The 25,128-nt window shown below is 39.9% G+C and overlaps 1 protein-coding gene across 4 annotated transcripts in view; it reads right to left on the bottom strand.

The window, feature by feature from the left end:
* The window catches only part of FSHR (follicle stimulating hormone receptor), a 92,776-nt gene that overhangs the window by 54,593 nt on the left and 13,055 nt on the right, over positions 1-25,128 (bottom strand). For all 4 annotated transcript variants that reach the window (XM_068940023.1, XM_068940021.1, XM_068940024.1 and 1 more), the window contains exon 2: positions 1,865-1,936. In XM_068940023.1, coding sequence (XP_068796124.1) covers positions 1,865-1,936 — 72 coding nt within the window. The remainder of the gene's footprint in view (positions 1-1,864; positions 1,937-25,128) is intronic.

The raw sequence follows: 25,128 nt of genomic DNA, 5'->3' as shown, positions 1-25,128 counted from the left end.
TGTAAGGACGAGGCTAAAAGGAATCCAGCAGATTTGGGGAGAAACAAGTGCCAACAAAACTAGCGACACTGAGCTCATTTTATTCCTAACTGGTAACGCCTGGCCACAAAAAATAGGATTTGCTTTCTTTTTTTCTCAAGAAAATGACTGTTTATTGTGACGGAGCATTAAGCACAACTATTGTAAACATAGACTGGGCTGAACTACTCAGTGTGACTGGGATCCAGTCCTCCTAACTCAGGCAGGCAACTTTGGGTTTTTTTTTTTTGACCTTCATAAAGCAGCCCTCTTCAGCAAGAGCCTAAATATAGTAAAACCTTAATGGAGTGATGGTGGTGTTTTAGAAAGCTTTCAGGGGCAAATCCTCTTCTTCTAACTTAGACCAAGTGCCTTCATAACTACAGTCCTGAACCAGGAACAGAAGCACTGATGGGTTCAGTTTCCGAAAGGCCCCTGAAGGGGGGCCTTACATACACCATTATAAGTCAAGAATCAGTCTGAGGAAGCTGACAGATCTGCTTCATCTGCCATCCTGCGCTTGACAGGGTTATGAGGGTCCATATCCATGAGTGGGCTGCAGCAACAGAAGGCTTTCTAGTGCACACCAGCATGCATGGGCCAATAAAAGACTCGAAACTACTATGACATCCTGAAATGGACTTCATGCTAGGTAAAAGGCCAGACGCCACGTCAGCTTTACTACTTGTTACTGACCAGCAAATATTGAATTCTTCTTGCATAGTCACTGCTCGTTCCTAATTCACCCATACTTCCTTAGGTTCAAAATTCTTCCCTTTCATTTGCCCTGCCTTCTGCTGTCCCCCCGCTCCTTCTCTTTTGCTACCTCCTCTAGTTCTGCAAGGGTAATGAGGGGAAGGAGAAGACAACAAAGAGAAACGCTGGGAATCAATTCTGTTTTAGTATCGTCATTACATCTACATCACCGAAAAAGGCACTCACATTAAAGGGTATTCCCTGCTCCCACTCAGACTACTCCTGGACAAACAGCATATTGGTGGCCCTCACCAGTCAAGGTGCAAGACTGGGTGTATTCTAAACACAGTGTAATTTCCTCATATAGGAAATAACTCAGAAGAGTCACGCATGCCACAAAATAGCTCAGATTTGACAGCGACAGTTATCTTTTCTGGTGCTAACGTGAGTTAACTTACAGATTTTCTGTAGCTAGAGAATACTAGGAAACATGCTACTCAGCATTCTTACTCCCAGGGTGGTGGGCTGCAGTACATCCACAACAGTATACCAATGGGTATGTGATATATTGGCTCATCAAAGGTGCTCATAATTTTATCTCCATGCTTATCGCTAACATTCATGGAAATTAGATGCTTTTACTCCTTACACGCTAAGATTTTCACAACAAGCATCTGTGAGAAACTTATTGCAAGCATCCTCCCAGAGGACTCTAAACACACACAAAATTATCCCGTTTATTCAGTAGTGAAGAGAGAACTGGCTGACCTGTTACGAATATACCATTTTCCTCTCTGATCTCCCACTGATTTACTATAATCTAATTCAAAGTTCTCACATTAATCACTTTCCCATGGACTTCTGCTATAGCATTTTATTTATTAATTACGATGACACTCCGTGCTGAACTAACCCTTTGACCAAGAACTGCTTTCTTGCTGATACAGAAATGTATTTGTGACAACAGCGTTTTGGAACATCGTCTTAAAAAATGTTTCTTTTTTTTTGTTTTTGGAAACAGAAAAACGAAACTACATGAAGCTCAGTTAGGGACTTGCATACAGATTGAAGCAGTAAAAGGAGCTACAGCCAGAAACTACTGCTTAAAGTAAAATGGTTGTTTTCCAGTAAATATTGACACAATACATACATTTTCTCTAGGTCACCAAGTCCTGCGAAAGCTCCTTTTGGAATGACTCTCATCTTGGTAAGGACAAATCTCCTGAAAACAGAGAAAATGTGCTGATTACTCACTATTCGCAACACAGGGCTACATGATAGCCCTGTGAGAACAAGAGCGGCTGTTCTCATAGATACAAGGATAGTCTCCACCACTGAAGGATTCATATTCCAAATGCAGCTCTAATGCTCAAAGGGTTTGCAGGACTCCAACTGTCTGTCCAGACCAAAATTATAGCATATTGCTGGGCTACCTCTGGAGGTACTCAGGAGAAAAGCATCAGTCATTGAGTCTCAATTTGCCTGTTTGCTTTAGTAAGAAATAAACACCTGGTGATCGCAGCTTTGCTGTGCATTGTGAAGGGACAGAGCCTTTTTCATCTCTTCCTCTCTTTCAGTGTGCAGATGCTCAAACACAGGACAAAGCAGCCCTGGGGAGCCTGACTGGGATGAGTTGCTTACACTAAGTTGCAGGTGGTACGTGCATGCTCTTGCAGGATAAACCTTAATCTGCTGCACAGATAATTTAAGGAGTCATCTGCTATCTCCAATCGGTGTAACTTCAACTCCCTGTACTGCTTTTCACAGTCTCTCTTCAAATTAAGTCATAATATTCCACAAAATTGGGGTACTGGAATATACAACTTTATCACACACAGACCAAAACAACATTTTAATACATTTTTAAAGGACACAGGATATGCTTTATGAAGAATAAACATTTAAATATCATGTAAACCTTCCTATTAACTTAGTTTCATCTTCTTTTACCACAGGAGATAAAAGACTACAGAACATACGATAGCATCCAACAAAGGAAAAGTAGGTTATCTACTACTTCTCCGAGAAATCAGCTGTTATCCTAGGTAATTGTTTTTGCATTTAACCATTCACATATACTGAACACAAACAGTGGCATATAGTAACGTAACCTGCTTATCAAGATACATGACTAGAAGCCAAGTGGAGAAACCATGACTGAGGCACGAAAAATCCCACGGAGTGTTTGTATGTGGAAATACCCTTTTTTTTATATTGCTGCGGAGAACAAAAGTCATACTCAAACTCTCAGGTGTTAAACACCAAGCAGATACAGTAAAGACATTAGACAATGCTGGTTTTATTGAACAATGTCTGCTAAAAAATGGTATTTTCTTCTTTAAAAAGATCACCCGTGTGACATACATGAATATCACCATTCTGTGATTCAGTTTCTTAGTCTATTTTCCCACAGAAATGGAAAATAATTCTTTTTTGAATTACTGCAGAAGTCTTCTTTCAGTGAGCATGCCTGCTAGATGATTCCTCATCTTTATCATCTCAGAGAACAACTGTTTTTGAATGGCTGCTTGGAACTGCTTTTCATTTCCATCTGTGTTGTCTTATTTTAATATCTGCAGAAGGATAGAAACGGGAACTCAGCCTGGTATCACCTACTGTGTAGTCTTGTAAATGTTAACAGTTTACACTTCAGAACTAGAGACTTACTTTCTTACTCTTCACGTATTCACAGAAACCACTTGTCTTTTTTTATTTCATCTGATTAGTTTAGAATGTTCACAAGAAAGTATCATGTTTTAATTAAAATCTCAGGGAAAAAAAGTATTAGTTTGATGGAATACCATGGTGATAGATTTTTATTTTCTAGTTGTAAATCAGAATCTACCTCCTCGTTTAGATTTTTAAGTTGTTAATGTTAATTCAAGCACCAGAGAGTCAACGTATACCTCATTTAATTCTAGGGATGTCACTAGGGTTACACCAGGAGTGAATCTGGCCCCACGCATTTTTAAACACTGAAATTTATGGTAGTCTCAATCCCGAAAGATGATAAAATCAATTTTTTATTTCATTATTCTATATAAGTTAGAAATAGCTCCTGTATGCTGTCAGAAAGCATTACAGTATTCAGATCATTATGCAAATGCTGAAGGATTAAAGAGCTCCCAGAAAAGGCCTAACCTGGATTAGGCAATTGTAATGCCTTACTAAAAGCATGGCAACGTAATGCATGCAAAGCTACGTCTGTACTTTCAGAGTTCAGACCCGTTCAACGGAACCTCGCAGAACACCCCGTAGGCTTAGTGTTGCAGAGCTCGGCCATTAGGAAACTGTTTAACTCTGATCTACTTTGAAACTTTTTCTAAGCTCTCCTTTGTAGAAACACATGCTTCCTTTTGGAGGCCTAGAAAGTGGGCTCAGTCTGAAAAGCAACCTATAATTTTGAATGGCAATATTCTGAAACCAATCCTCTTTCGCTGTAGGTGCGGATCATCAGGAGGTATACATTCCTTTAATTAAGCACCGGCCTCTGCCTTGCTTTGCCACAACAAGAATTTACAGCCTGATCCTGAAACTAATAAAAAGACAGGAACCTCGTTCATATATGAGGCTACCTACACGAGTAGAGGCTACCTATACAAGTAAAGCCAAAAGTGCACAGAGGTAAAAATCAAACGCTGAGTTTCTTTGTTGAATACCCTGCTATCCTGTGCTAAATAGGTGCCGGGTTTCAGCCCCTACCTTTCTAATGTCCTTAATAAGCTCTTAAAGCAGAAATGAAGTTTAATAGCTGAAGTGTCGAATTCCACTTCAAAAAAATTAAGGTTAGGTGCTTTCGAACATCCCTAAGTAGGCTAATAAAATTAGTCTCGATGTTATAAATAACACTGAAAATTAGAATCTGCTACTTGTAGAATTATCAACTGTATAATGAATAGGAGTCTATTATAACTAGTAGAGTGCTGTATTGTCAATAAATCTCACCAATTAGGCTCCAAGAATCAATTGGTGCTTAACTTGAAATACTGGCTGCTCAGTAGCAATTCTTTGAGGAATGTGTAGAAAATAACAGAAAAGTACTGCCTTGGTTTTGTTTCTGGAATTCTTTTAAGGTTAAAGAAGTGAATATAGCCCACCTTTGTCCAAGAATACTTTATGCAAGACAAACAAGACACCAAAGTGTCCTTTGAAAAATGTGTACTTAATGGAGAGATGCATTATTTGGTCCTAACAAGGGACTTTGGTATCTGCGAGGAAAGCACTGCAAAGCCTAAACGTTTAGCACTTGGTATGAAATTCCAAAACTAGAGTTACGTGCCCAAAAGAAGGCATGAGAAAGGCTAGACCCTCCAGAGAGGTGATCCAAAAGATCTGTACCCTGTGTACCTTGTGCACGGAGCTGCACAGCACCAGTCCCTAGGAAACACTAAACATAGGTGTGTGTGTATCAATATCTCAACTCCCTTGAGCTCCCAGCTCTGAGTCAGAACTGCAAGTGTAGCACAAACCTCAACGTATGCAAAAAAAGAAAAAAAAAAAAAGCCTAGAAGCTCCTGCCAGCTGCAGTCTTTGCAAGAACCGAGGAAGGCTTCACTCCTCCTAAACACAGCCTTGGCAGTGGAAGTGCAGCAACAAGGAATGAAGGTCCCAGCTTCAATTCTCTCCTCATTCAGAGCAGTTCAAACTCCAGTATTTCATGTCCCAGGAGGATGCGCTACCCAGGGGAGAGGGCTTCTTGCTGCACCCTGCTGCAGCTCAAGCGTCATGCAGCCACGACTACAAGATTTGCTGGGCCACAGAAGAGTATGAGAAGGAACTTCAACTCTAACTGTAAATGCTTTTAGAGAGGTTGATTTAGTTACAGCTTGATTTCACTGGGACAGATTAATTTTTTTGTTATGTTGGTTTCAGTCTGAAACAGCTCCGTGATGCTAACGATACTGTTATTTGCATCACCATAGGTCCTAGAAGCCATAGCAGATGCCCCACTGTTTCGGCCAGCAAAAACTTACCAATAACAAGACGCAGAAACAATGGATAAGAAACCAAACAAGCACCAACTGATGAAATGATTTGCCATGTGTCCTGAGAAGGCCACATACGTGGCTAGATGTACAACAGTATAATAACTATTGTTATTCCAGAAGTAGAAGAGCATAAGCTAGACTTAAATCTGACCCATTGCTCCTCCATATCCAGGAGAGGTTTCTAAATCCCGATGTAACTACATCTATTCAGGCTGAGTCTTTGAAATTTTACTGCTAGAAACTGAAGCCACCCCACTACAGGTGAACAATGAAATGCATACCTTATATATTTGTTTATATTAAGCATATACATATACACACACACACTATAAATTATAATGTTGTTTAATATCTAACAGATTTTTCCCTACTGCGGTTCCTATTACTTTACTTCTGCTCTTATGACTACTGAGAGTGATTGTTTTCTGTTGTGTTGTAATATCCTTTTATATCTGGAGGGGCAAATTAAGCTTACAATCAGACTATAATTTCTGGAATGAACATGCATAACTCCCACAGTTTTTTTTTTCCATTTTTGATTTTTAAATGTTATGCAATTTATTTGCCTTTTAATTTTATCATTTTAGTTTGTCTCATGAATGGTTGGGAACAAATTTTGCTATTATAAACCTATCAAAAATCTGTTGCTAATTAAGGCTTGACGAGTCAAGACTAAAGTAGAACTATCTCCCACAGATTTATTTATATACAGGGAGATCTAAACCTAGTTATTTAGAATGATGAGGTCCTAGTTAATAGGAAACCACTGACATGGATAATTAACACAACTCTATATCACAGTGAAGACAAAGAACCCAGATATAGCTATGCAGAAACAAGATGTATCTACTAAAAGAGAAATATCATGCGATTACAAGGCCTACAGAGAACACTTGATGCAAAGAATAGAAATTAGTAGGCACTGGTAAAACGATCCTGAATAACCCTGTTACATTTTTCAACAATGAAGAGATTTATTGAACTTTTTCCTAAAATAGAGAGTTCCACAGCTGAAGTCCCTCAGACAGCCAGAATGTAAGACTCCAGGGGAAAAAGAACCCCCAGAAAAAATTATATTCTTCCACCCAGTCCCACATGAATCCAGTGATGAAAATCAGACCTACCATCATGAAGAGATGGAGGACTGCAAGTCATTATTCAAATGTTTAGCGCCTAAGGTATGGGTGATTAAAAAAAAATTTGATAAATCACAGGATTAAAATTGGACCCATAAGGCCATTTCTGTTAGGCATCTCTAAAAAAAAAAAAAAAAAAAAAAAGTGCACGCAAAACTTGTGATGTGTTCACATTAACCCTATCAATGTATGGAAATATGCTGTGTTTCAGTTAACTATTTGTATGTGAAACAGGACATATTTTGCATGTTCACCAAATGACAAGTTCTCAGACCCTACCTCACAAGATTTTTCTTGAGTAGCTATGGAGGAACTCTTTGGCAAAGGGCACCACCAGAATTTACTAATTTACTCCTGCGCTGCAGTGCTCACACAGCCCTGGTGGCGCTCTCCTTTTTCCCAGCTCCCTTCCTTGGCTAACAACCCCCTTCTGTGACTCTGACCTTGCACAACAAAGGACTTTGCTCATTATCAGCGACTAGACTAGCCCAAAAAAAAAAAAAAAGAAAAGATTAATCTCTGCCTTATAAGCTGAATTTAGGTCTTTCAAAACTCTCTTTAAAACTCATTTCTCTGATCTACTTAAGTCACACACAGTTAATCAGAAAGTGTGTGTATTGTAAAATTATCTTCCCTGGCTCATGTAAATTGCAAATTCACGGCATTAAAACCAACTATATCAAGCATATACTATAAACTTTATAACTTAAGGACCAAAGGAAAATAAAATAAAAAGCCAAAAAGATTCATTGACCACAGTACTAAATCACAAAGTTCTGTTCCAAAGAAATAAACGTGGTAGGATTTTGAAGAACATTTTACTTTAATCTCTGAGGTAATAGACTGATGTTATCACCTTCTAATCCTCTGTAGCAACGTGTATTTTGTCAGACAGAAAGATTTACTGTGAAGTTTAATTTCCCCTCTTTGTAATACTTTTGGTTGTTTCTTTGTTTTTGTTTCTTCCTTTGGTGATGTGCTGGAGGTCTCAGCACAAGCAACAAATGAGTCTTTGATTTACATCAACAGAAGACAAAATGATGCCATGACCTATTTTGTATGCACAGCTTCTTGCTCTTGATAAGCAAAAACACAAAAAGCATGGGGTAGGATTTTTGTTTATTTTTTGCCTTTTTTTTTTTTTTTTTGATTAGTCAATGCAACAGTGAAGGACTATTTTGCTTTTCATGCTGTAACAGAAGACAAATAGACATTGCAGACTGTGTCCCAGATGGTGTAACTCAACGTAGCTGTATCAGCCTGGCCCTAAGCTTTAGTCCTAATTCTTGCAGGAAAGAATCAAGAGATTCCTTTGGGCTCAGCTATGATTTGATTTAAAGAAGATCATTTGCAAGCCTCTGCCTCACAGGTTCGTACTACTATATGACCTTACCATCATTAGGATTTAGTTCTAGTAATCATCTCACTAGGAAGGGACATATGCAGAAATACATGAACATTCAAGTATTTTTCATAATATGATTCCTAACAGGTATGTTTTCTAACAATTTAAAAACCTTTAAATGAATCACTAGGAAGAAAAAAAAAATCTGCTAACCAATGTAATAGGGCAAACCCTATTTTGTTAGCGGTACAGAATTAAAAGTTTTGCTTTTGAATAGGAAATTTGTATGTTTGGTTAAGAAATCCTGACAGAAATCAGTGAGCTGCATCACTCCGTCTGCTCTTAAACAGAACTGAACTTTATTTTCCAGGCCTTGCATTTAACAACTTCTTTTTCTTGGAAAGTTTATTTTATTGTAGCTGTGTCATGCCTCATGGCCTGGTGGCTAAATCACCTAAAACCAAGGAGGGCATGCAGAAGCTTCTCAGCACAGAGGAACCAACATCTTAGGCTGCACAGGGTAGCATACAGACTCTGGACCCAGCGGGTCACGAAGTACAAGTTGCACTCTCATCACCTACAAACAAGTGCATGGTGGGCTAAAGCTTTTTACCTTCTAATTCTGGAAAGACTCCAGGTTTGTCACAGGTCTTTCCATGGAAAATGATAGAAATGTCTGCTTCAAAAATCCTGCCATACTTACCAGAATTGGGCATCTCAAAAAATCCTCAGGGCTACGTAAATGGAGCTCAGGGGAGATAAGGGCATTCAGCCCCTCATGGGAAGCAATCGCAGCACTTCCTAGAGTTGGGCCTTTCTTGAGTGACTATTTAAGCTGCGTGCTTGCAATTTTTTTTTTTAAGCAAACAACTAGATTATTTATCTTTATGCTCAGAGCATGAAAATCAGGAGGCTAAGTGGAAGATCCCTGTGATCTACAAAGTAGTTTGTGGCTGCTTTCTGACATATCCCCCCCTTCCAATCAGCAGGAGGAGAGGAGTCCAAAACTATGAAATTAGATCCTAAAACATCTCAAGAAAAGCTTCAAAAATCTTCTGGCTAAATGAAAAAGGTTGGTTTTATTTGCTTTCTGGTTTTTATGTCTTCAAAGTGCATTCATATCATGTCATCAAGCTCTTCCACAGTCATGAGGCTTTAATTAAAAAAAGAGAGAGAAAGATTTTTCATTAGCTGCATCCATTCCTGGAGGTGCTGAGGTTTGGACTTCATAAGACAGACAATATCTTGAGAAATAGCACTGATAGTGACAAAACACTGCTCACACCATGATACTAACTTGTCTTTTCAGAGAGCTACTCCATCATCTTAACAGAAATCTAAAATCAAGCAGAATATTTTTCATTAATGACCATTTATGTAACTAATTTGCAGATTCATTTCAAAAACGGGACCCTGATGGCGCAGGCATGTTGGAACGAGGAAGGGAGAGCTTTGCAGAGAGTCCGAGAACCCCTACTTTACACACATTTAAACTGAATTACAAGAGACAGACCTTAATCCTTTGGTAATACGCACAATCTGGCTGCAAGCATCTAATCACTGCAACCACCTACTGTGCTCTGTCCATGGTTAAACCGGCTGCTCATGCACTTTAAATGCTTGTAAAAATACAACCCATCTAGTCTGTGCAGCTGGTTAATACATAAGGGGTAATAACAGGAGGTGAAGGCGAGTATGTCAAAGAAAAATTACGCAATATACATTTTAGGGAGAAGATGGAAAATAAACATCCCCTCAACAAAAATTTCCTAATAGAACCAATGGACAAAATAAAAATCTAGCTGATAATTTTTTAAAAAAATGAGACTTCAAGTCCTGATAAAGAGTTAAGTCAATCAAAAAAGAAAAAGAAAAACAAGTACAAGAAATTCTGACAAGTATCTGGCATCCTTTCCCCTTTATTTCTAAGAAAAAAAAGCTCCATCTGCCTTTGCATACAAACACAAGCACAAAGTTACTTCCCAAGTTCACAAGGGAAATTTGTCAACAGCGCGGGCTTGAACCCAGAGCTTCAGAGTTTCAGTCTGGTATCATAATCACAAAGTCATTTTTCTTCCACATTAGATTGCTTCCTTTTTTTTGCATTTTGGTGGAATTAAAGAGAAAGTAATCTGTTTACAGCTGGCAACCACGAACAGTAATAAACAAACTAATGAAACGTTAAACAAGATTCTGTTAGAGTGAAATTCATAAAGTGCAAGGCATTACAGCTGTGCTGTAGAGGCCAGTAACACCACTTTTCTACTTGACTGAAAAACGTACTATAAATCTGAGAGAGCACATGCCCTCCCCTTTCAGGTATGCCACACAGGCATCTCTTCGTGCCTGGGAGTGATAGAAGTAGCCATCTCTGATAAAATGTTTTGGTTTGTGCACTATTAAACAGAGCAATGCACAGATAAAGTAAATACAATTAGGACTGGGATGATAAAGTTATTAGCGATGCCTTTCTGCTTTGTGGATTTGAATGTCAAAAAGCAATATGTTCAGCAGCTCATGAAAAAAAACAAATCGCTCCTTAATCTTTACTAGTGGCCTCCCTTAAAATCAATTTCCTTTTCGTTTTTGAAGTAGAGTAAAAGTATAATGAATCGTACTAACGGCATTCCTAGTCTAAATCTAGTGAATACTTGCTTGGCATAATAATGCCATCCAGCAACAACAACAAGCTGAACAGAAACGTTTTAAGACCACATGACTGATGTCACACTGGCATTTCACTTGGGGAACGTCCCAGTACCGTGGCACAGATAACAAAACGCATCTCTGCCTGCACTGCTCAAGTACGGTTTCCCCAGGAGAGCTGTGACGCTACTCACAGGCATACAGCAAGGCTGCTGCAGAATTCTGTTTTCTTCCAAAACCCTGCCCAAGTCAGCTAACAAGTTGCACACTGGTCCCCTTGCAGTTAGCAGCTGATAAGCAGCGAGGAGGAAGAACAGAGAACTGCTGTGAAAAAGACTGCATCAGTTAAAGTACCAGACTACAAAAGAGGTAAAGCAACATGGTTGTAAGCTATATTTCCCCCCCACATCTCCTCCTTAGTTTTCAGAAAACACGGTGTGTTTAGTCTCAGCGCTGACATACTTTTTCACTTCAGGACAAAGCATCCACTGTCCTTAGCAACACTGCTCATCCCCCACTGGGCTGCAGATAGCTTCTTTCCGAGGTCACACGTGCAGGCAGTTAAAAATAAAGCTGCAAGATGCTTTTAAATACCTCTGCTCGAATAGGGCGAGATGACTTTGGAGATCTGGGGTTAAAAGACAGGATGGAGGAAAAAAGGCAAGAGTGCAAAATTCACAATCAGAAAAAGAAACGCAACACAAATACTTTCACTCAATCTGAGCTGCTCAGAACAAACAGGATGGGACATGTCCTCACTCAGTGCAAACTCTACAACGTACTTAGACTGAGTTGCTTTACATTGAGATAAAGTTGGAAAGGAACCGATTCTGACAGAGTTATGACAATTGAACTAGTTGCCTGGGTACATCAACCCGTTTTGCAAAGCAAATGTCTGACCAAGAACTTTGTTGTAGATTTAGATGCAAGCAGCACAAGGCAGTAACACACACAACAAATGCAGCAAATACAAACAACACACGTGCCACGAGCAGAACTACTGCAGAGAGACACCACTGCTACAATCAGCACCTCACAAAGACAGGGCTCTCTTCACCCAAGCACATTTGAGCCCTGGGGATCATGCTAATATCAATGCTTAGTTAAACACGCGCAATTTTGTTGCTTCTAAAATATCAGCTGTTCCAGTATTCATCTCCTTCAGATTCTCCTCTAGAAGTGTTTATACAGAGGGCTTCTTTTAAGCTTCTTTGCCCTCGCGTAGCTCACCTGAGTAGAGAGGCTTTGCTTAAGAGATCTGCAGCTATCAAAGGAGCAGAAACCGCCCAGGGTGACTGCGGAGTAGCGCAGATAGTAGCACAGACCGATTCTTTCGGGCACCCTTTGATACAATAACGTTGGTCACTTCAAGGAACCCAGGTAGTTGGAAGCCAAATGCAAGAGTTTCCTATGCTTCCTGCACCACCGCGATAGGTAAAACACACTGCAAAACAAAGTCAGGGCTCTGGACTCCTCTGCAGTACAAATACACAGAAAACAGAGGTTTGGCACTGAACACAGACTGGAACAGAATGCAAGTCCTGTTTAGGCCTATGAACAGAGCCACAGTGACCACATTCACATCCAGAAAGGGTTTAGCTGCTGGGAGTGCGTTACTACAAAAAAAGAATACCCACAGTAATTTAACAGCGCAGTTAAAATTGCTTCAATTAACGTCAAAGGCATGCTGTGAAAAGTATTTGGTATAAGACAAATAATAGTGACAGAAGTTATCCTGTCTTGGTTACAGAAAGTCAGAAAATAGTGATTGCTTTATTTTTATAAATTGCACTTTTAAAAGAGCACATCCTCTTTTCTCATGGCTTACTCAGAGGGGCCTTGGAGAAATATAAAGCATGTGATTAATGTGCAATACCCTTAAAAATCTGACCTTGATATCTACTGCCATCTTTACTGTGAAAGGGCATTAAAAATTCATTTGCCCTGGGCAAACTTACAGCATTGCATCTGTTTGTATTAATATTTTCCTGACAAACAGAAGGAGCATTATACAACTACTGGATATTCTTCCACAAAGAGTGCTCTACTTTGTCATCTTTTCTGTGGCCAACTTGTCAAGGCAAACTGGGTTATGGGAAATGTCTAGAAACCAACCAATTTTTTTTCTTCTCCTCCAGGTATTGTCTTCTTCAAAACTTTCCTCTCTTCTTTTGATTCAGACCATGAACAGTCATGCTGCTCACACATAGCTTGTCATTTCAACTCTTCTCTTGTCCCACTAGCACGCCAAGAAAGATTTTACTCAGCAGGCAGAGAAGAGTGGTTTGTTCATCTGTTGAGGTCACACCAGAGAGGTGAAAATGTTCTTGGTGTGTAGTGTTTCTACCTCTGTAAGACTTCAGGACCTTTTATGTTGGTAGGCCCTCCATACATGATGCTATTTTTATTGACCAATACAAACCGGCCAGGGACCAAATTCTGTAAGTTCTGGGTTGCAGATGTCTTACTGAAGGTAAAACTTCCTTTAAGGACTTAGTTTTTCTGCAGAAGGTATTGCTGGAACACCAAACAGCTTACCGCTTTCACTGCATTTTGTTCGACAAATTCCTTAAAGAGGGTTAGTTTATTTTTCAACTCCCTTCTCATCTATATCCTCATAGATTCTATACCTCTATACCTTTAATTGAATACAACTGAAATAACATAAATTATTAATAAAAATGAAAAGTGAGAGAGACCCAATGTCAATTTCTTTAATCAGCACACACAGTCTAATAAGTAAGAGGGCTCCCACCAAATACTTGGGTTCATTTGGATATGTCCAGAGGCTTGTTTGAAGTTGTAATGAGATATCTGATACTCCCTGATGCTAGAACTTTCAGAAACCATATAAACAATAGCACCTGGCGACTCTGATCATGCTCTGTTTTTCTGGATCAGCATGAGCTCTGTAAACGTAAATATTCTCTCTGCTATCTAATATGCGATGGTTCTTTCAAAGAGCACTTTGAGCGCCAAACGCAACTAACTCAACTGGCAGTCTTGAGAAAACAATATCTCCCGAAAAGGGGTCCCAAATGCCAACCACGCATGCCCTGCTATTCTGAGGGCACCAGCTAGACTTGTGTTGACACGGTTAATTTACAAATATGTTTGGTCTCTGCCATATGCTCCTGCATCTCTCTCACTATGACGAGCAGAACATTTCCTCCTTCTTACATATTAAGGTGCACATTTGAATTTTAAATGCCTAGATTTTGAAATAACCAACCCTGAGTGACAAAGTTGAAAAATCCAGGCCTTCCAGTACTGTAGAGCCACAAAAAGAAGCAAAACCTCTTGTTCATCATCTCCACTTACCTGAATCTCTCAGCTGAGTATTGCCAGGGATGAGGCAGCTGGCTCGAGTAAGTGCTGTTGTCTGCGCACGATTATGAACTACATAGTACACCGAGAACAGGAGGACTGACAAGATCAACACAGACAAGAGGCTCCTGAGTGTGTAAGAGAGTCTGTAGTCCTCACAATACAATGAAAACCACTGGGACGAGGTTCTCCATGAAACTTGCAATGCTTTACTGTATATGTGCCAAATGTCTAGGAACAAAGACAGCTTCTTAAAAAGCAGTTCTGTCAATATTTGGTAACTGGAGGTCACTCTCCCCTTGAGTCAGATATCAGCTTCTTTGGGGAAAATCCTGAGCAGCTGGAGCACTTTACTGCTAAGTCCTGTCTATCAATCAGCATACACATGATGGCATTCTTTCTTTTTCTTTTTTCTTTTTTTTTTTTTTTTAAATAAGTTCAAGTGCAATTTAAACTTCCACTTTGCAATCAGTGCTTACCGCATATTTCCACATTACTCGTTTCCTTACTAGCTGTACAGTTTCCATATCAAGAACTTTTCTCAGCACATCTATTAGCTACCACTCAGGGAAACATTCATTTTACTTTAAGATTAGCAGGTCTATTCCCAGCAACGCACAGCAAAAAGCCTACACTAGTGTAAGCCACAGATCTTTTGAAACTTTTGAAAGTGAATATTACTGCTTCAGAAAGTTGCTAGTCTGACAACACTAGCAACTGAAAAATTGGCTTCTGTTCAGAATAAACGTGTGCTTTGCACTTTCACCTTCAGAGTGCTTCTTGAACATGAACCCTCTGCAGAGCACTTAAACCTACCTGGATCTGCTAAATAGGTGACAGAATGGTGAAACAGAGATGGGACAAGCTAGACCTGACCGTGGCACAACAGGAGGTTGTGAGAGTCCCCCAAGAAAGAGCTGAACAGATAAACCTAGGAAAACATAACCTTTTCAACATCTAACCTCAGTGGATAACAGCTATAATTCTGCTCCCTTCCTGCATACCCTTAAGTCAGCTTTCTTGAATTATGAGATCTCTGAGGGACTGCAATAAGCAACTTCTTGCTTACAGTTGGATAAAACCTGAGCAGAAGAAACAAGGACAGCTACAATGGTCAGTTTTCAGAGTAAAGGTAGGTAATGAATGGAGTCCAGGAGAGATCAGCACTAGGCCTGCTTCCCATAGACATAAACGATCTGGAAGGGGAGTGAAGAGTGAGGCGACAAATGTGATAACAACAACTAGGGTAGCAAAACAAGAGCTGGGTGAAAAGGGCTGCAAAACTAGCAAGAGGACTTCATTCTTCATATAATGTGTAGCTAAGCTGTGCAACTGCCCGCCACAGGACACTGAGGTTGGAAGGTGTTCAAAAAGAACTAGATAAATTCATGGAAGTAAAAAATACGTGCAGAAAGCTAACTACCAAGATGCCACTCTGCTCAAGATGTTCCAGAGCCAGACATAGCTGGAGAGGGCGCTAGTAGTGCACAATTATCTGGGATTACCAAGATGCTGGGCTAGGGAGATTCTTGATCCAAAGCAGAGCTCCTCTCCTCATAAGGGAATTTCTAGTAACTGTTCCCTTTCCTGTTTTTCTCATCTTTACTTCACTCCCCCACTCACTAACGCTCCATGAACTCCAGCTCTCAAATGCAAAACATCTGTCCTTATCATCATCATGCAGTTCAGCAAGCAATCGCTTTCTCCCACTGACACATACTCTAGGCCCACCAAATACTGACCCTTAGAGATGTCTCTTTCCAAGTCCCAACACATACTCACAGGACAAATTTCTGCTATGTTATTACAGTGTTTTTTTGTTTTGTTTTTACTGGCTAACCAATAAGAGAAATCTCCGATGTATATTTCAATGTAGGAGCAAAGAACCTTCACCACAACCTTGCCAAAATGACGATGGTTGTTTGACACGTGTCATTGAAATGCTGAAGGATTTCCCATTCTTCAAATATTACAGCTCATGTAAGGTTTTGTACATTACAGAAGAGGCTACTCCTTAGGTCAAAACAATTAAAAGGTTATTCCCTTCCCTTTGTCAGCAGATCAGTTAAAGTGTAAAACTGAACTGGGGTAATGTTTGCAGAGTTGCATTCATACTTCTATTTCATCTCAGAGAAGCGGCTCTGCAGGACATTTTTAAAAATAAATACCAAAGCATCAAAGCCTTACTCCACTTACTTTAATAATAAAAGCATTACAAGAATGCTCTAGCTCTCCACCAGCTCTTTTGCCAGGTCATTTTAGCAATTTTTGTAAAAACGGATGACATGCGTTGCCACTGTCCAGAACTTGCAGTTTTCCCTTGCTGTCTGTCCCATCCCCACATTTTTTTTTTTTTAATCCCAATCACTTTCCTAGAAACCATTTTTCTTTCAAGTTGGCTGTTTTACACTGGCTGTATCAGGCTGCAATACATGATCTACTGTAAAATTGCCAGGGAATCAGAAACTCAGCCACAGTAGAGCTTCTTTTATCATACATTAGGTGCTTAAAGTAGTAAGTTACTGACTGGAAAGCAATCTCTTCTTTGCCTCACAGCTTGGGGATAATATGAACTTGGCACCTCTCAGAACATACACATAAAACCTTGAATTTTGTACAAGGGAGAAGTGATGGCAGTAGATAGAATGGATTTCCTTTACTGTAAGGCAGACTCAGGCTCATAATACTCCAAATGCTTAGGCTTTGTATGGTCTGTTTGCTGCATTACTTTTCCAATACTTTCCTCCCCCTCTTCCATGGTAAAGAAAGTGGTTTACACAGTCTTTTAGTAAAGGGTGCAGTTTTGATCCCTTTATTTCAAAAGGGGAACATTAGGAAAGGCAAACAGAAGAGCAATGAGGTTGATCAAAGACAAGAAATGGCTTCCAGTAGAGGAATAACCAATTTGGCCAGGACTTTTCAGCCTGAAAAACATTAAGGGGCCTATAACAGAGATCTACAAAACACCTGAGAGGGTAGGACAGGACTGATTCTCTACCATCTCTTCCGTCACAAACACGGCGCGGCATCACGTGAAACTAGAGACAGCTAGATTCAAAGCACACAGGAGGAGGTGGCTGTTAATACAATGCACGTAGAGCAGTAGACTCCTTTGTACAGCTTGCACGGATGCAAGAAGCTAACATGGGTTAAAGGGCAGACTGGACAAATAATTTGAGGAGAGAGAATTCAGGGTAGCTAATCATACAAACAACAAGAGTCTCAAGCTCAGTGCTGAAAGTAGTTAGAGGCTAGGAGAGTATTGCAGTAATATATTTTCAATGCTTCCCCATTCTTACTCTACCCTTAGCATCTCAAGGATCCCTGTTGTATGCAGGATGCTTGGCCCATCCTAGCATTGGAGGGAGATAGTAGTTAAAGGATAGGCTACCTTTCTCTAGAGGAAAACTTGCCCAGCATCTGCCTCTACTGGGCAAGCAGCCCTACCTGTTGGCTTGGGGGCAGGTGAGAGGATCAGGGAAAGAGGATTTTGCATGCCATTTGTTGGTGTTCAAGGGCCCAGTTTGCACTGCTGACCACCTGCGTGAAATCTTTGCTATGCTATACAACATCTTTGTGAAGCTTTTAGACTGGATCACACTGTAAACAAGCTGAGGGGCTTAGTTTTCATATAGTATCTGAACAGCTGCATTTTTGCTTAAATACCGGTTGTAGCGAGTATCCTATCAATACTGTACCCGTTGCTATCAAGATAGGACAAAACCAAAGTTACCTTCTCACTGCACTACATAAGACATTGCTAACCTACAAAGCAATATTCAGCAATACTGACTCCATCTTTCTATCTCCGTATCAATTTCAAAGTAAAGCCTAACATTTTTAAAAGCTGATTAAGGTTTCAGAGCCTGTCACCTGTAAGTGCTACCTTTATGAAGACATCTAAGCTTATGTTCTGTCTGATTAATTCCAGTTGATAACTGTGGCATATTTCCAAGAAATCAGAGGCAGTAGTCTCTGAGGATGACCAAGCAGGCTTCAGGATAAACTAGGAACAGACTGTCAGTGTTTTTATTGCAGAAAGAATATGCTATCACAGTAAACATTGAGATGCAATGGACGCAAACCCAATGTGCAGTCCTTGCTCAAGCAGGAGCATCCCAGTATCTTTTAACTAGTTAAAGAATTTAGATGCTGAAAATGAAAACAATAGTCTAAGATTAGGAGAAAGATGGTTACAATAGCACCACCAGCAAAATACACTAACAATAAATGGAAACCCTAAGGCAACAAACGAATGTCCAGACAGTTAATGAATACCACTAAGTCAATAAATGCTGATACTTGGTCAGAGACTCGATTCCAGCCTAGTGCTAAAAGGTGTCTGTCACCTTAAGGCTTTATTTTTGCTTCTGTTTTGCTTTTAATAACGAGGGTTTTATTTTTTTTTTTTAAATAATAAATACCTTTATTCAGAATTTTAAAACAAACAAGCAGACTATCCCTTGTCCCTTAGACAAACCTGTGCTTCCGGGGAAGAAGCAGCCAAAGGAGTTCCTCTGCTGAGCCTTAGTTCAGGAACATGGTAAGTCCCATTCACTCCAGCATGTCAATCTAAAGCCAACGCTTAGACTTCTTTCTTGAATAAAAGCGGTCTATTGTCCTGAAGCAAAGCACAACGGGCATATCCTGCTTGCTTTGATCTTAGAGTTAACTGAAAGATCCCTTGTGTAATTCCCTACATCACATGCCTAGAATTAGCCTGTGGCTGACTGCATCAAGAGCAAAAGATAGGCTGAAGGGAGTAAAATCCTGTTCTGTGCTGGGGAAATAGAAAGTTTGTGAGCCCACGTGGTGGGCAGAAGGCCACCATCTGAGCAAAAACTGCACGAAGATGAGTCAGATAAATTTTCCTGAGCTTACTTCATATATTAGAAGGACTAATCTAGACCCCTCTGCTCCCACTGGAGGTGTGAAATTAAATGCCTTTTCTCTCAGAGGGAAACAGAGGACAGAAAAATGAAACAAAGAACAGAACTCTACTTGAAAACAGAGTGAAAATAAATCAGCAGCACGTGGATTAGCCTCAGATCAGAATGCCCAGAGCAGACTGATCTGAAACAGCAGAGCACTCAGTGCTCGAGTTTTTTAAATTAGCTTTAACAAACAGAATCAATAGCTCAAATTATGAAGAAGGACAAAAATCACAGATCAAATCTATCAAGACTGTAGCTTATCATTTTAAGCCAATGGGTGTCATCTCTTGTCTGAAGGAGATAAGGTGGCAAAAGAATCCACTTGCAGCTTTTCAGCATCTTCCTCAGAACAGCTGTACACAGGGTTGGATACAGAGCCTATAAACGCTCCTGGTTATCTAAACACAAACACCACCCTCCTTTTCTTTCCCCAGCAGAAAAAACACGAATTTTTTAACCCTTTGTCCTGAAGGCAAACGCAAAAATTTACCTGGAAGAGAGGCATAAATAGACAAACAAGCACAAAATATCCTTCATTACATGTGAGACTAAATGCTTAAGTGAAGAGATTCTTGTTCCAGTATTTAGAAAACTGGCTCCTCCATATACTGAGAAGGTTAGCAAGGGGTGCTGGACAACAGAGTTCAGGAGTTTGCTCTCTCTCCAAAATAGCTGGACAGGGATGCCCTGCTGGGCCGTGTCCTCCACTGGAGGGGAGTGGTGGGACTTGCAATGGGAAGGAGCAGAGCATTTGGAGGGCCTTGTTTTCCTTTTGCCTCATTTTATGCAGAGGAACTTTATCCAAGGGAAGCTGTGCTCTCTCATCTACAGAGCATGGGTTTGGGACCCCAGGGACTTGGGCTCTGCTCCTGGCTGCCAGAAGTGGAAGGGATTTGTGTGTCATTAACCTCTTTGTAAAACAGATGTAATAACAGGTATCTCTGCAAAGAATTTTGCCATTGAGCAATGAAAAACAGCAGGTACAAGCGTATTGCTTCCTTCTACATGAAAATTTGAACTCACCAGCAGGTCCCAAACAAATTTGTACAGTTTAAAGCCATTCTAGCTTGTCATGGCTGTTTTAATTCCAAATACTGATTTGCAGACAATGAGATGGCTTTGTGCAGGGACAGTTTGGGTCCAACTGGGCTAGTTAGCTCCAGCTCCAGGCTAGTTCTGCTAAAGTGAGTTTCAGCTACGGGGGCCCAGCTCCACGAAAACTCCCTCGCCTGGGCATGGAGCTGCACGGCTGCTCTCAGCAAGATCTGATCTGGAGCTTCATTCTGAAAGTGAAAAGCTACAGCACAGACACCCCCTACAAGGGAGGAAAAAAGGGAGTATCCCAGCTGCCTCTGGGTAAAAAAGGGAGGACCTTGCTGCAAAAAACTTGTTTTGCTCAACAGTGGTCTCCTCCCCCAATAATGAAACTGAGGAAAATCATATTCCAGTGCTAAACAGCTTTTCAAGTCTCAGGTGGGCTCAAGGTCACCCACTCGTGTCTAGCCTAGGTCTGCACGTGAAAGGTTTGTTCTGTGGTACTGTTCACCACAGGAAAATCACCTGAGCTCCCCTTATGATAGGGTTTTTATCCCAAACACCCTGAGCATTAGCTCTGGAGCATGAGCACTGCATAGGAAACTAAATCACTTAAATAATAATAATAAAAAAAAAAGATTTTTTTTGGCGTCAGATATTACTTTCTTATTAAAATTAAGCTGAGTGCAATCTACCAGCCCTGAATATATTTAGTCAAATATAGTATAATTGAAGAGGTTTTTGGCACACCATATCACATCCCAGAGGTGCAAGAACAATGCAGGGTACTGATAACCTCTGTTAACTCCCGTTCAGTCTCTGGCATCAGTTATATGGGCTGTGTGCTCACATATAGTACATAAGAGTCTTTTCCATTGTTGTGGCTGAATTATAGATAAACAGTGAAAGGGAATAATAACCTTATAATAATAGAATATGTGACAGATGTACTACTGAAAGTCGTTCAGCTACTCTGTGCTCTGCAATGAGCACAGTTCAAAGCCTATCTAGGACAGGCTTCCATCATCCTAATAAATATTCAGAGACTTTTTTTTTTTTTTAAAAATCTTCAGGGACATAATATTGAACATCTGACAAAAAATTCAGTTTAGATCCCTAAGTGTTTTTTATTACATTCAATCAGAAGTAGATTTCATAATGTTTTGTAACAAGCAGTCCCTTTGCCAGAAGACACAGAACTCCCTCAGCTACAGAAGTCATAGGCTGACTACAAGTCCAAAGAAATAAACAAAATACCAATTATGATTCAAGTGTAGTATAAGTTATTTTCTATTCAGTCAGGAAGAAACGATTTTCCCAGCAGTGTCACTTATACTGTAATGATTACTGGAGGTAAGCCAAGTTAAGAAAATGATGGAAAAACAAATTAGATGGGCTGCAGATCAGTGGCTTATCTCGACTGCTCACCTTGAAGGCAGAGTTTGGAAAACATAATATACAGTACCGGGTGTCAGGATATTTGAAACCTCTGCTCTCCTTCCTTCCTCCTGATATTTCATATTAAAATTTCAAAACAGAAATAAACATTTCCAGCAGGGATGAAGCATGAGGCAGCACATTGTGCCACTCTAGGGAGATTTGCTTAATTAAAAGCAATGAAAACTTGCTGTGACAGAAGATAACTAAAGGGGTATAAATTGTATAAGAACTTAGCTTTTTCTAATATTCTCATTTTAAATATGCGGCTATTGATGAGTCACATGAGAAAAATGTTGCCAAGGCTCCTTAGCTTTTATTAGCTGACTGACACTTCAGTACTAATGACCAAGTGCTAAGGCACTGCAGTACAACACAGGGCCCAATATTATGGCACAGTCTAATGGAAATCAATAGGAATTCTTCCATTCATTTCCAATATGTATTGTATAAACTTTTTACCGCATGCATAAGCCTGAATAATAGGAACAGAGGTTAACCAGTGACGTAACGATAATCCCTCTGTGCAGAGATGGAATTGTCCTGATCAGAGCTTTTAACAAAAGAATGAGTTGGCCTCACATTCTTCTTTGACAACGTCCACAATCAGCAAATGTACTGTACATTAAGTGCTGCACATCTTATCTAGCTGATAGAATTCATTGCAAGAGACTTAGTTAACTATGTTTGGTTTTGCTTTAGAGCCAGTAAAAATGACAGTCAGTGTTACCACCAAACCTGAAACGTCATTGCAAAGTTTCACACGTATCCTTCCAAGATCAGGAGTTCTCCCTCAGATGTGTTTCAAAGGTCTGTATTACTACTAAGAGATCTTCTCCTCTAATTACAGTTTCCTTGCATGATCTCACATTTTTGCTGGTTTGTATGGTAAAAGGTCACTTAAGTTTCAAAAATGAGTTGGCCTCGCAAGAAATAAGAGACGGCACGATTTTTGCAGTTCACTACTGTGTTGAGAAAACGTGCCATTAATTGACAGCCCTTGAGCTGTAGGGTTAGATGTAGCGCTTGGTATTTCAGCACTACTGTTTATTACATTTCAGTCTCCACCATTTTTCTTTAAGGTAAAATCTGTATCTGCTCTTGCAAATAGATTATTCAAATATTAGGCACGATACTGGCTATTCTCTCCCACTTTATCAGAATAAGGCACACTCTGCAGCAATAAGAAAAAGAACATTTGCTCCGAGTATGACAGTTGTAAAGGATGCTTATTTCCTAGGGCTTTGTTTATTAGACCATAGTTTTAAAAAAGATTATTTTACACTGCTTTTGGCAAAAGTAATGGCCTGCATAACTGTTATTATTGTTCACCAAACCAATATTTAGGGCACATGTATTGAGTTACAGAAGAGCAAATAATATGCAATGAAAGTACACAAAGACACAACTAACATTGGCTTTGTGCATGCTTTTTGATTTTAGTACCTCATTCACTCGAGGGTAATCCCCTGAAACACATGCTTCAGCTGCTATCCATTTAGCAGTACCTACAGTGTCAGAGGTTACTTCTGCCAGATATTTCAGCAAGGGGATAGCAGAGAGTGGTTGGTGATCAGTTTGATACCGTTTTTCAGAAAGTATTTTCAGTCACCACCACTTCTTTAAAAGCCGTGGGGATTTTTTTTTTGTTTTTCTTTTAATGAAGAAGATGGAAAACCATCAGGATGAACATGCAAACCAAATGCAATTGGAAGCACACTGTTAGGCAGGCCAACGCAAGAAGCATGGTTGCTGGGTTCTGTTATAGCAGCTACCAAAATATACTTATGTTGAAAAAGGACTTTCCAGTTGATGAAACTCAATGCCATGAAAGCTCCTATAGTGATGCTGTGCAATACTTAATGAGGAAGGTGCAATTTAGGCATCCATACAGTCTAGCTGTACTGTCCCCCTTCTTCAGAGTGTTTCGTGGAAAACAGGCGATATCATATTAAGATTAAGACTTCTGGGACTTGTGGGCTTCTAGAATCCAAAGCTTACACGAACCTGTTGAGTTCGGACCAAACATTGAGTATTTCTATGCAATATAGGCTGAAGCCTAAGCTGTTATTCATAAAAGTACAATATCAGCATGAGGTACTTTACAGAAATTTATAAATTCCTTTGTATGATTGTGGAGACACGCTATAGCTAGCAAGTCAAGCGCTGCTAATAAAAATAGCAGCTTCCCATCCCTCCAAAGCAAAGGTTAACAAGCTTTCTGTGGAATGCAGAAAATCTTCAAGGAGACATGAGCAGGAACTTTTGAAGCACCCCCTGCCTTATCCCCTATTTTAGCTGATAACCACTACTATGTTCTTTCAGCTTAGAGGACACTAAACAGATGAATCCACACCTAGAACCAAGGACGGGTCTTGGCAGCCTAAAGAAAGAAAGAAAGAAAGAAAAAAAAAAATCTTTCAAAGCCTTAAATGAAGAGCCGGTCTCCCTGTTTTCTAGTGCACTAAAGCATTTCTTCCAGACAGCATTCACATCTCTGACAGTCAAACAAAATGGCAAGTATAAGCTGCTGCTACTCCACAACCCTGAGGCTACAAGGCTTTCCTTGCTAGACCAGGGTAATAGTACCTCTAATGGAAAGCATACCTTGATAGGCACTTCATGGAGATGCAGATCCCCATGTTGAGCTTAGACAGTGTTTCTGTAGTACAGTACATTCATACAGTACTTGAACTTCCAGGGTGAAGCGCTCAAAAACCCAATCCAAGCCCTTTGCTTTAAGCCCGTGCACTACATCAATACAACACCAATATAACATGGCAGTAACACATACAGAAATGATGAAAGTCAGAAAAACTATTATTTGCTACATGTAGACCGTGTATAAAAAAAGTGTACATACATCATTCACATATTTATGAAGGAATATAGCTAAGGAGACATACACAGATAACAGCTAAACTCATAAAGGGACTAAAACCTTCCAATTAGTGCACCACATGCAGCCCTGCTAACCACAACAGATCTAAAAGTTATCTGTAACTGAAATACCCATGAAAATCTCCACCTCAGCTGTCTTCAAACTACTGACAGTAACACTACTGTAGAATGCTGTTCTTCTAATAAAGTGACAGAAACTGACATAAGAAAAGTACAGAAATGAGCACAGTGGAAAAGGTGATGATAAAGAGGTACCATGCCAGGAAAAATATATTTGAGGAAAAAACAAACAAAGAAAATCTCCCTGAAACGGTATATGCATAATTTCAACATTACAAAAATAGTAGAGCTATGACTTTGTACTGTATTATTTAGGAGAGTCAAAACAGCAGGCCTGCATTCCGTGCTGCTGAGCACAAAGTCTTTCTCGATGAGAAATAGTTATTAGAAAGGAATATAAATGTGCCAGAGGTTTTTTTACATGGAAATATATTGCCATAGGAGCATCATCTGGTAAATCAGGTCGCCACCTATGCCACTGATTTGTGACGCTGTACTCTTGAAAAACTGTTTGTCCTTTGCATCCCATAGATTAGCCTTTTGTGAAACGGATAAAATTATGTTGACCTGCGTACCAGGAATATTATGAGACTAGCTAATATTTA

This window comes from Struthio camelus, chromosome 3, assembly GCF_040807025.1.
Source record: "Struthio camelus isolate bStrCam1 chromosome 3, bStrCam1.hap1, whole genome shotgun sequence".
Classification (NCBI taxonomy): Eukaryota; Metazoa; Chordata; class Aves; order Struthioniformes; family Struthionidae; genus Struthio; species Struthio camelus.
Note: the sequence above shows the minus strand (reverse complement) of the source record. Positions and strands in the feature narration are given on the sequence as shown.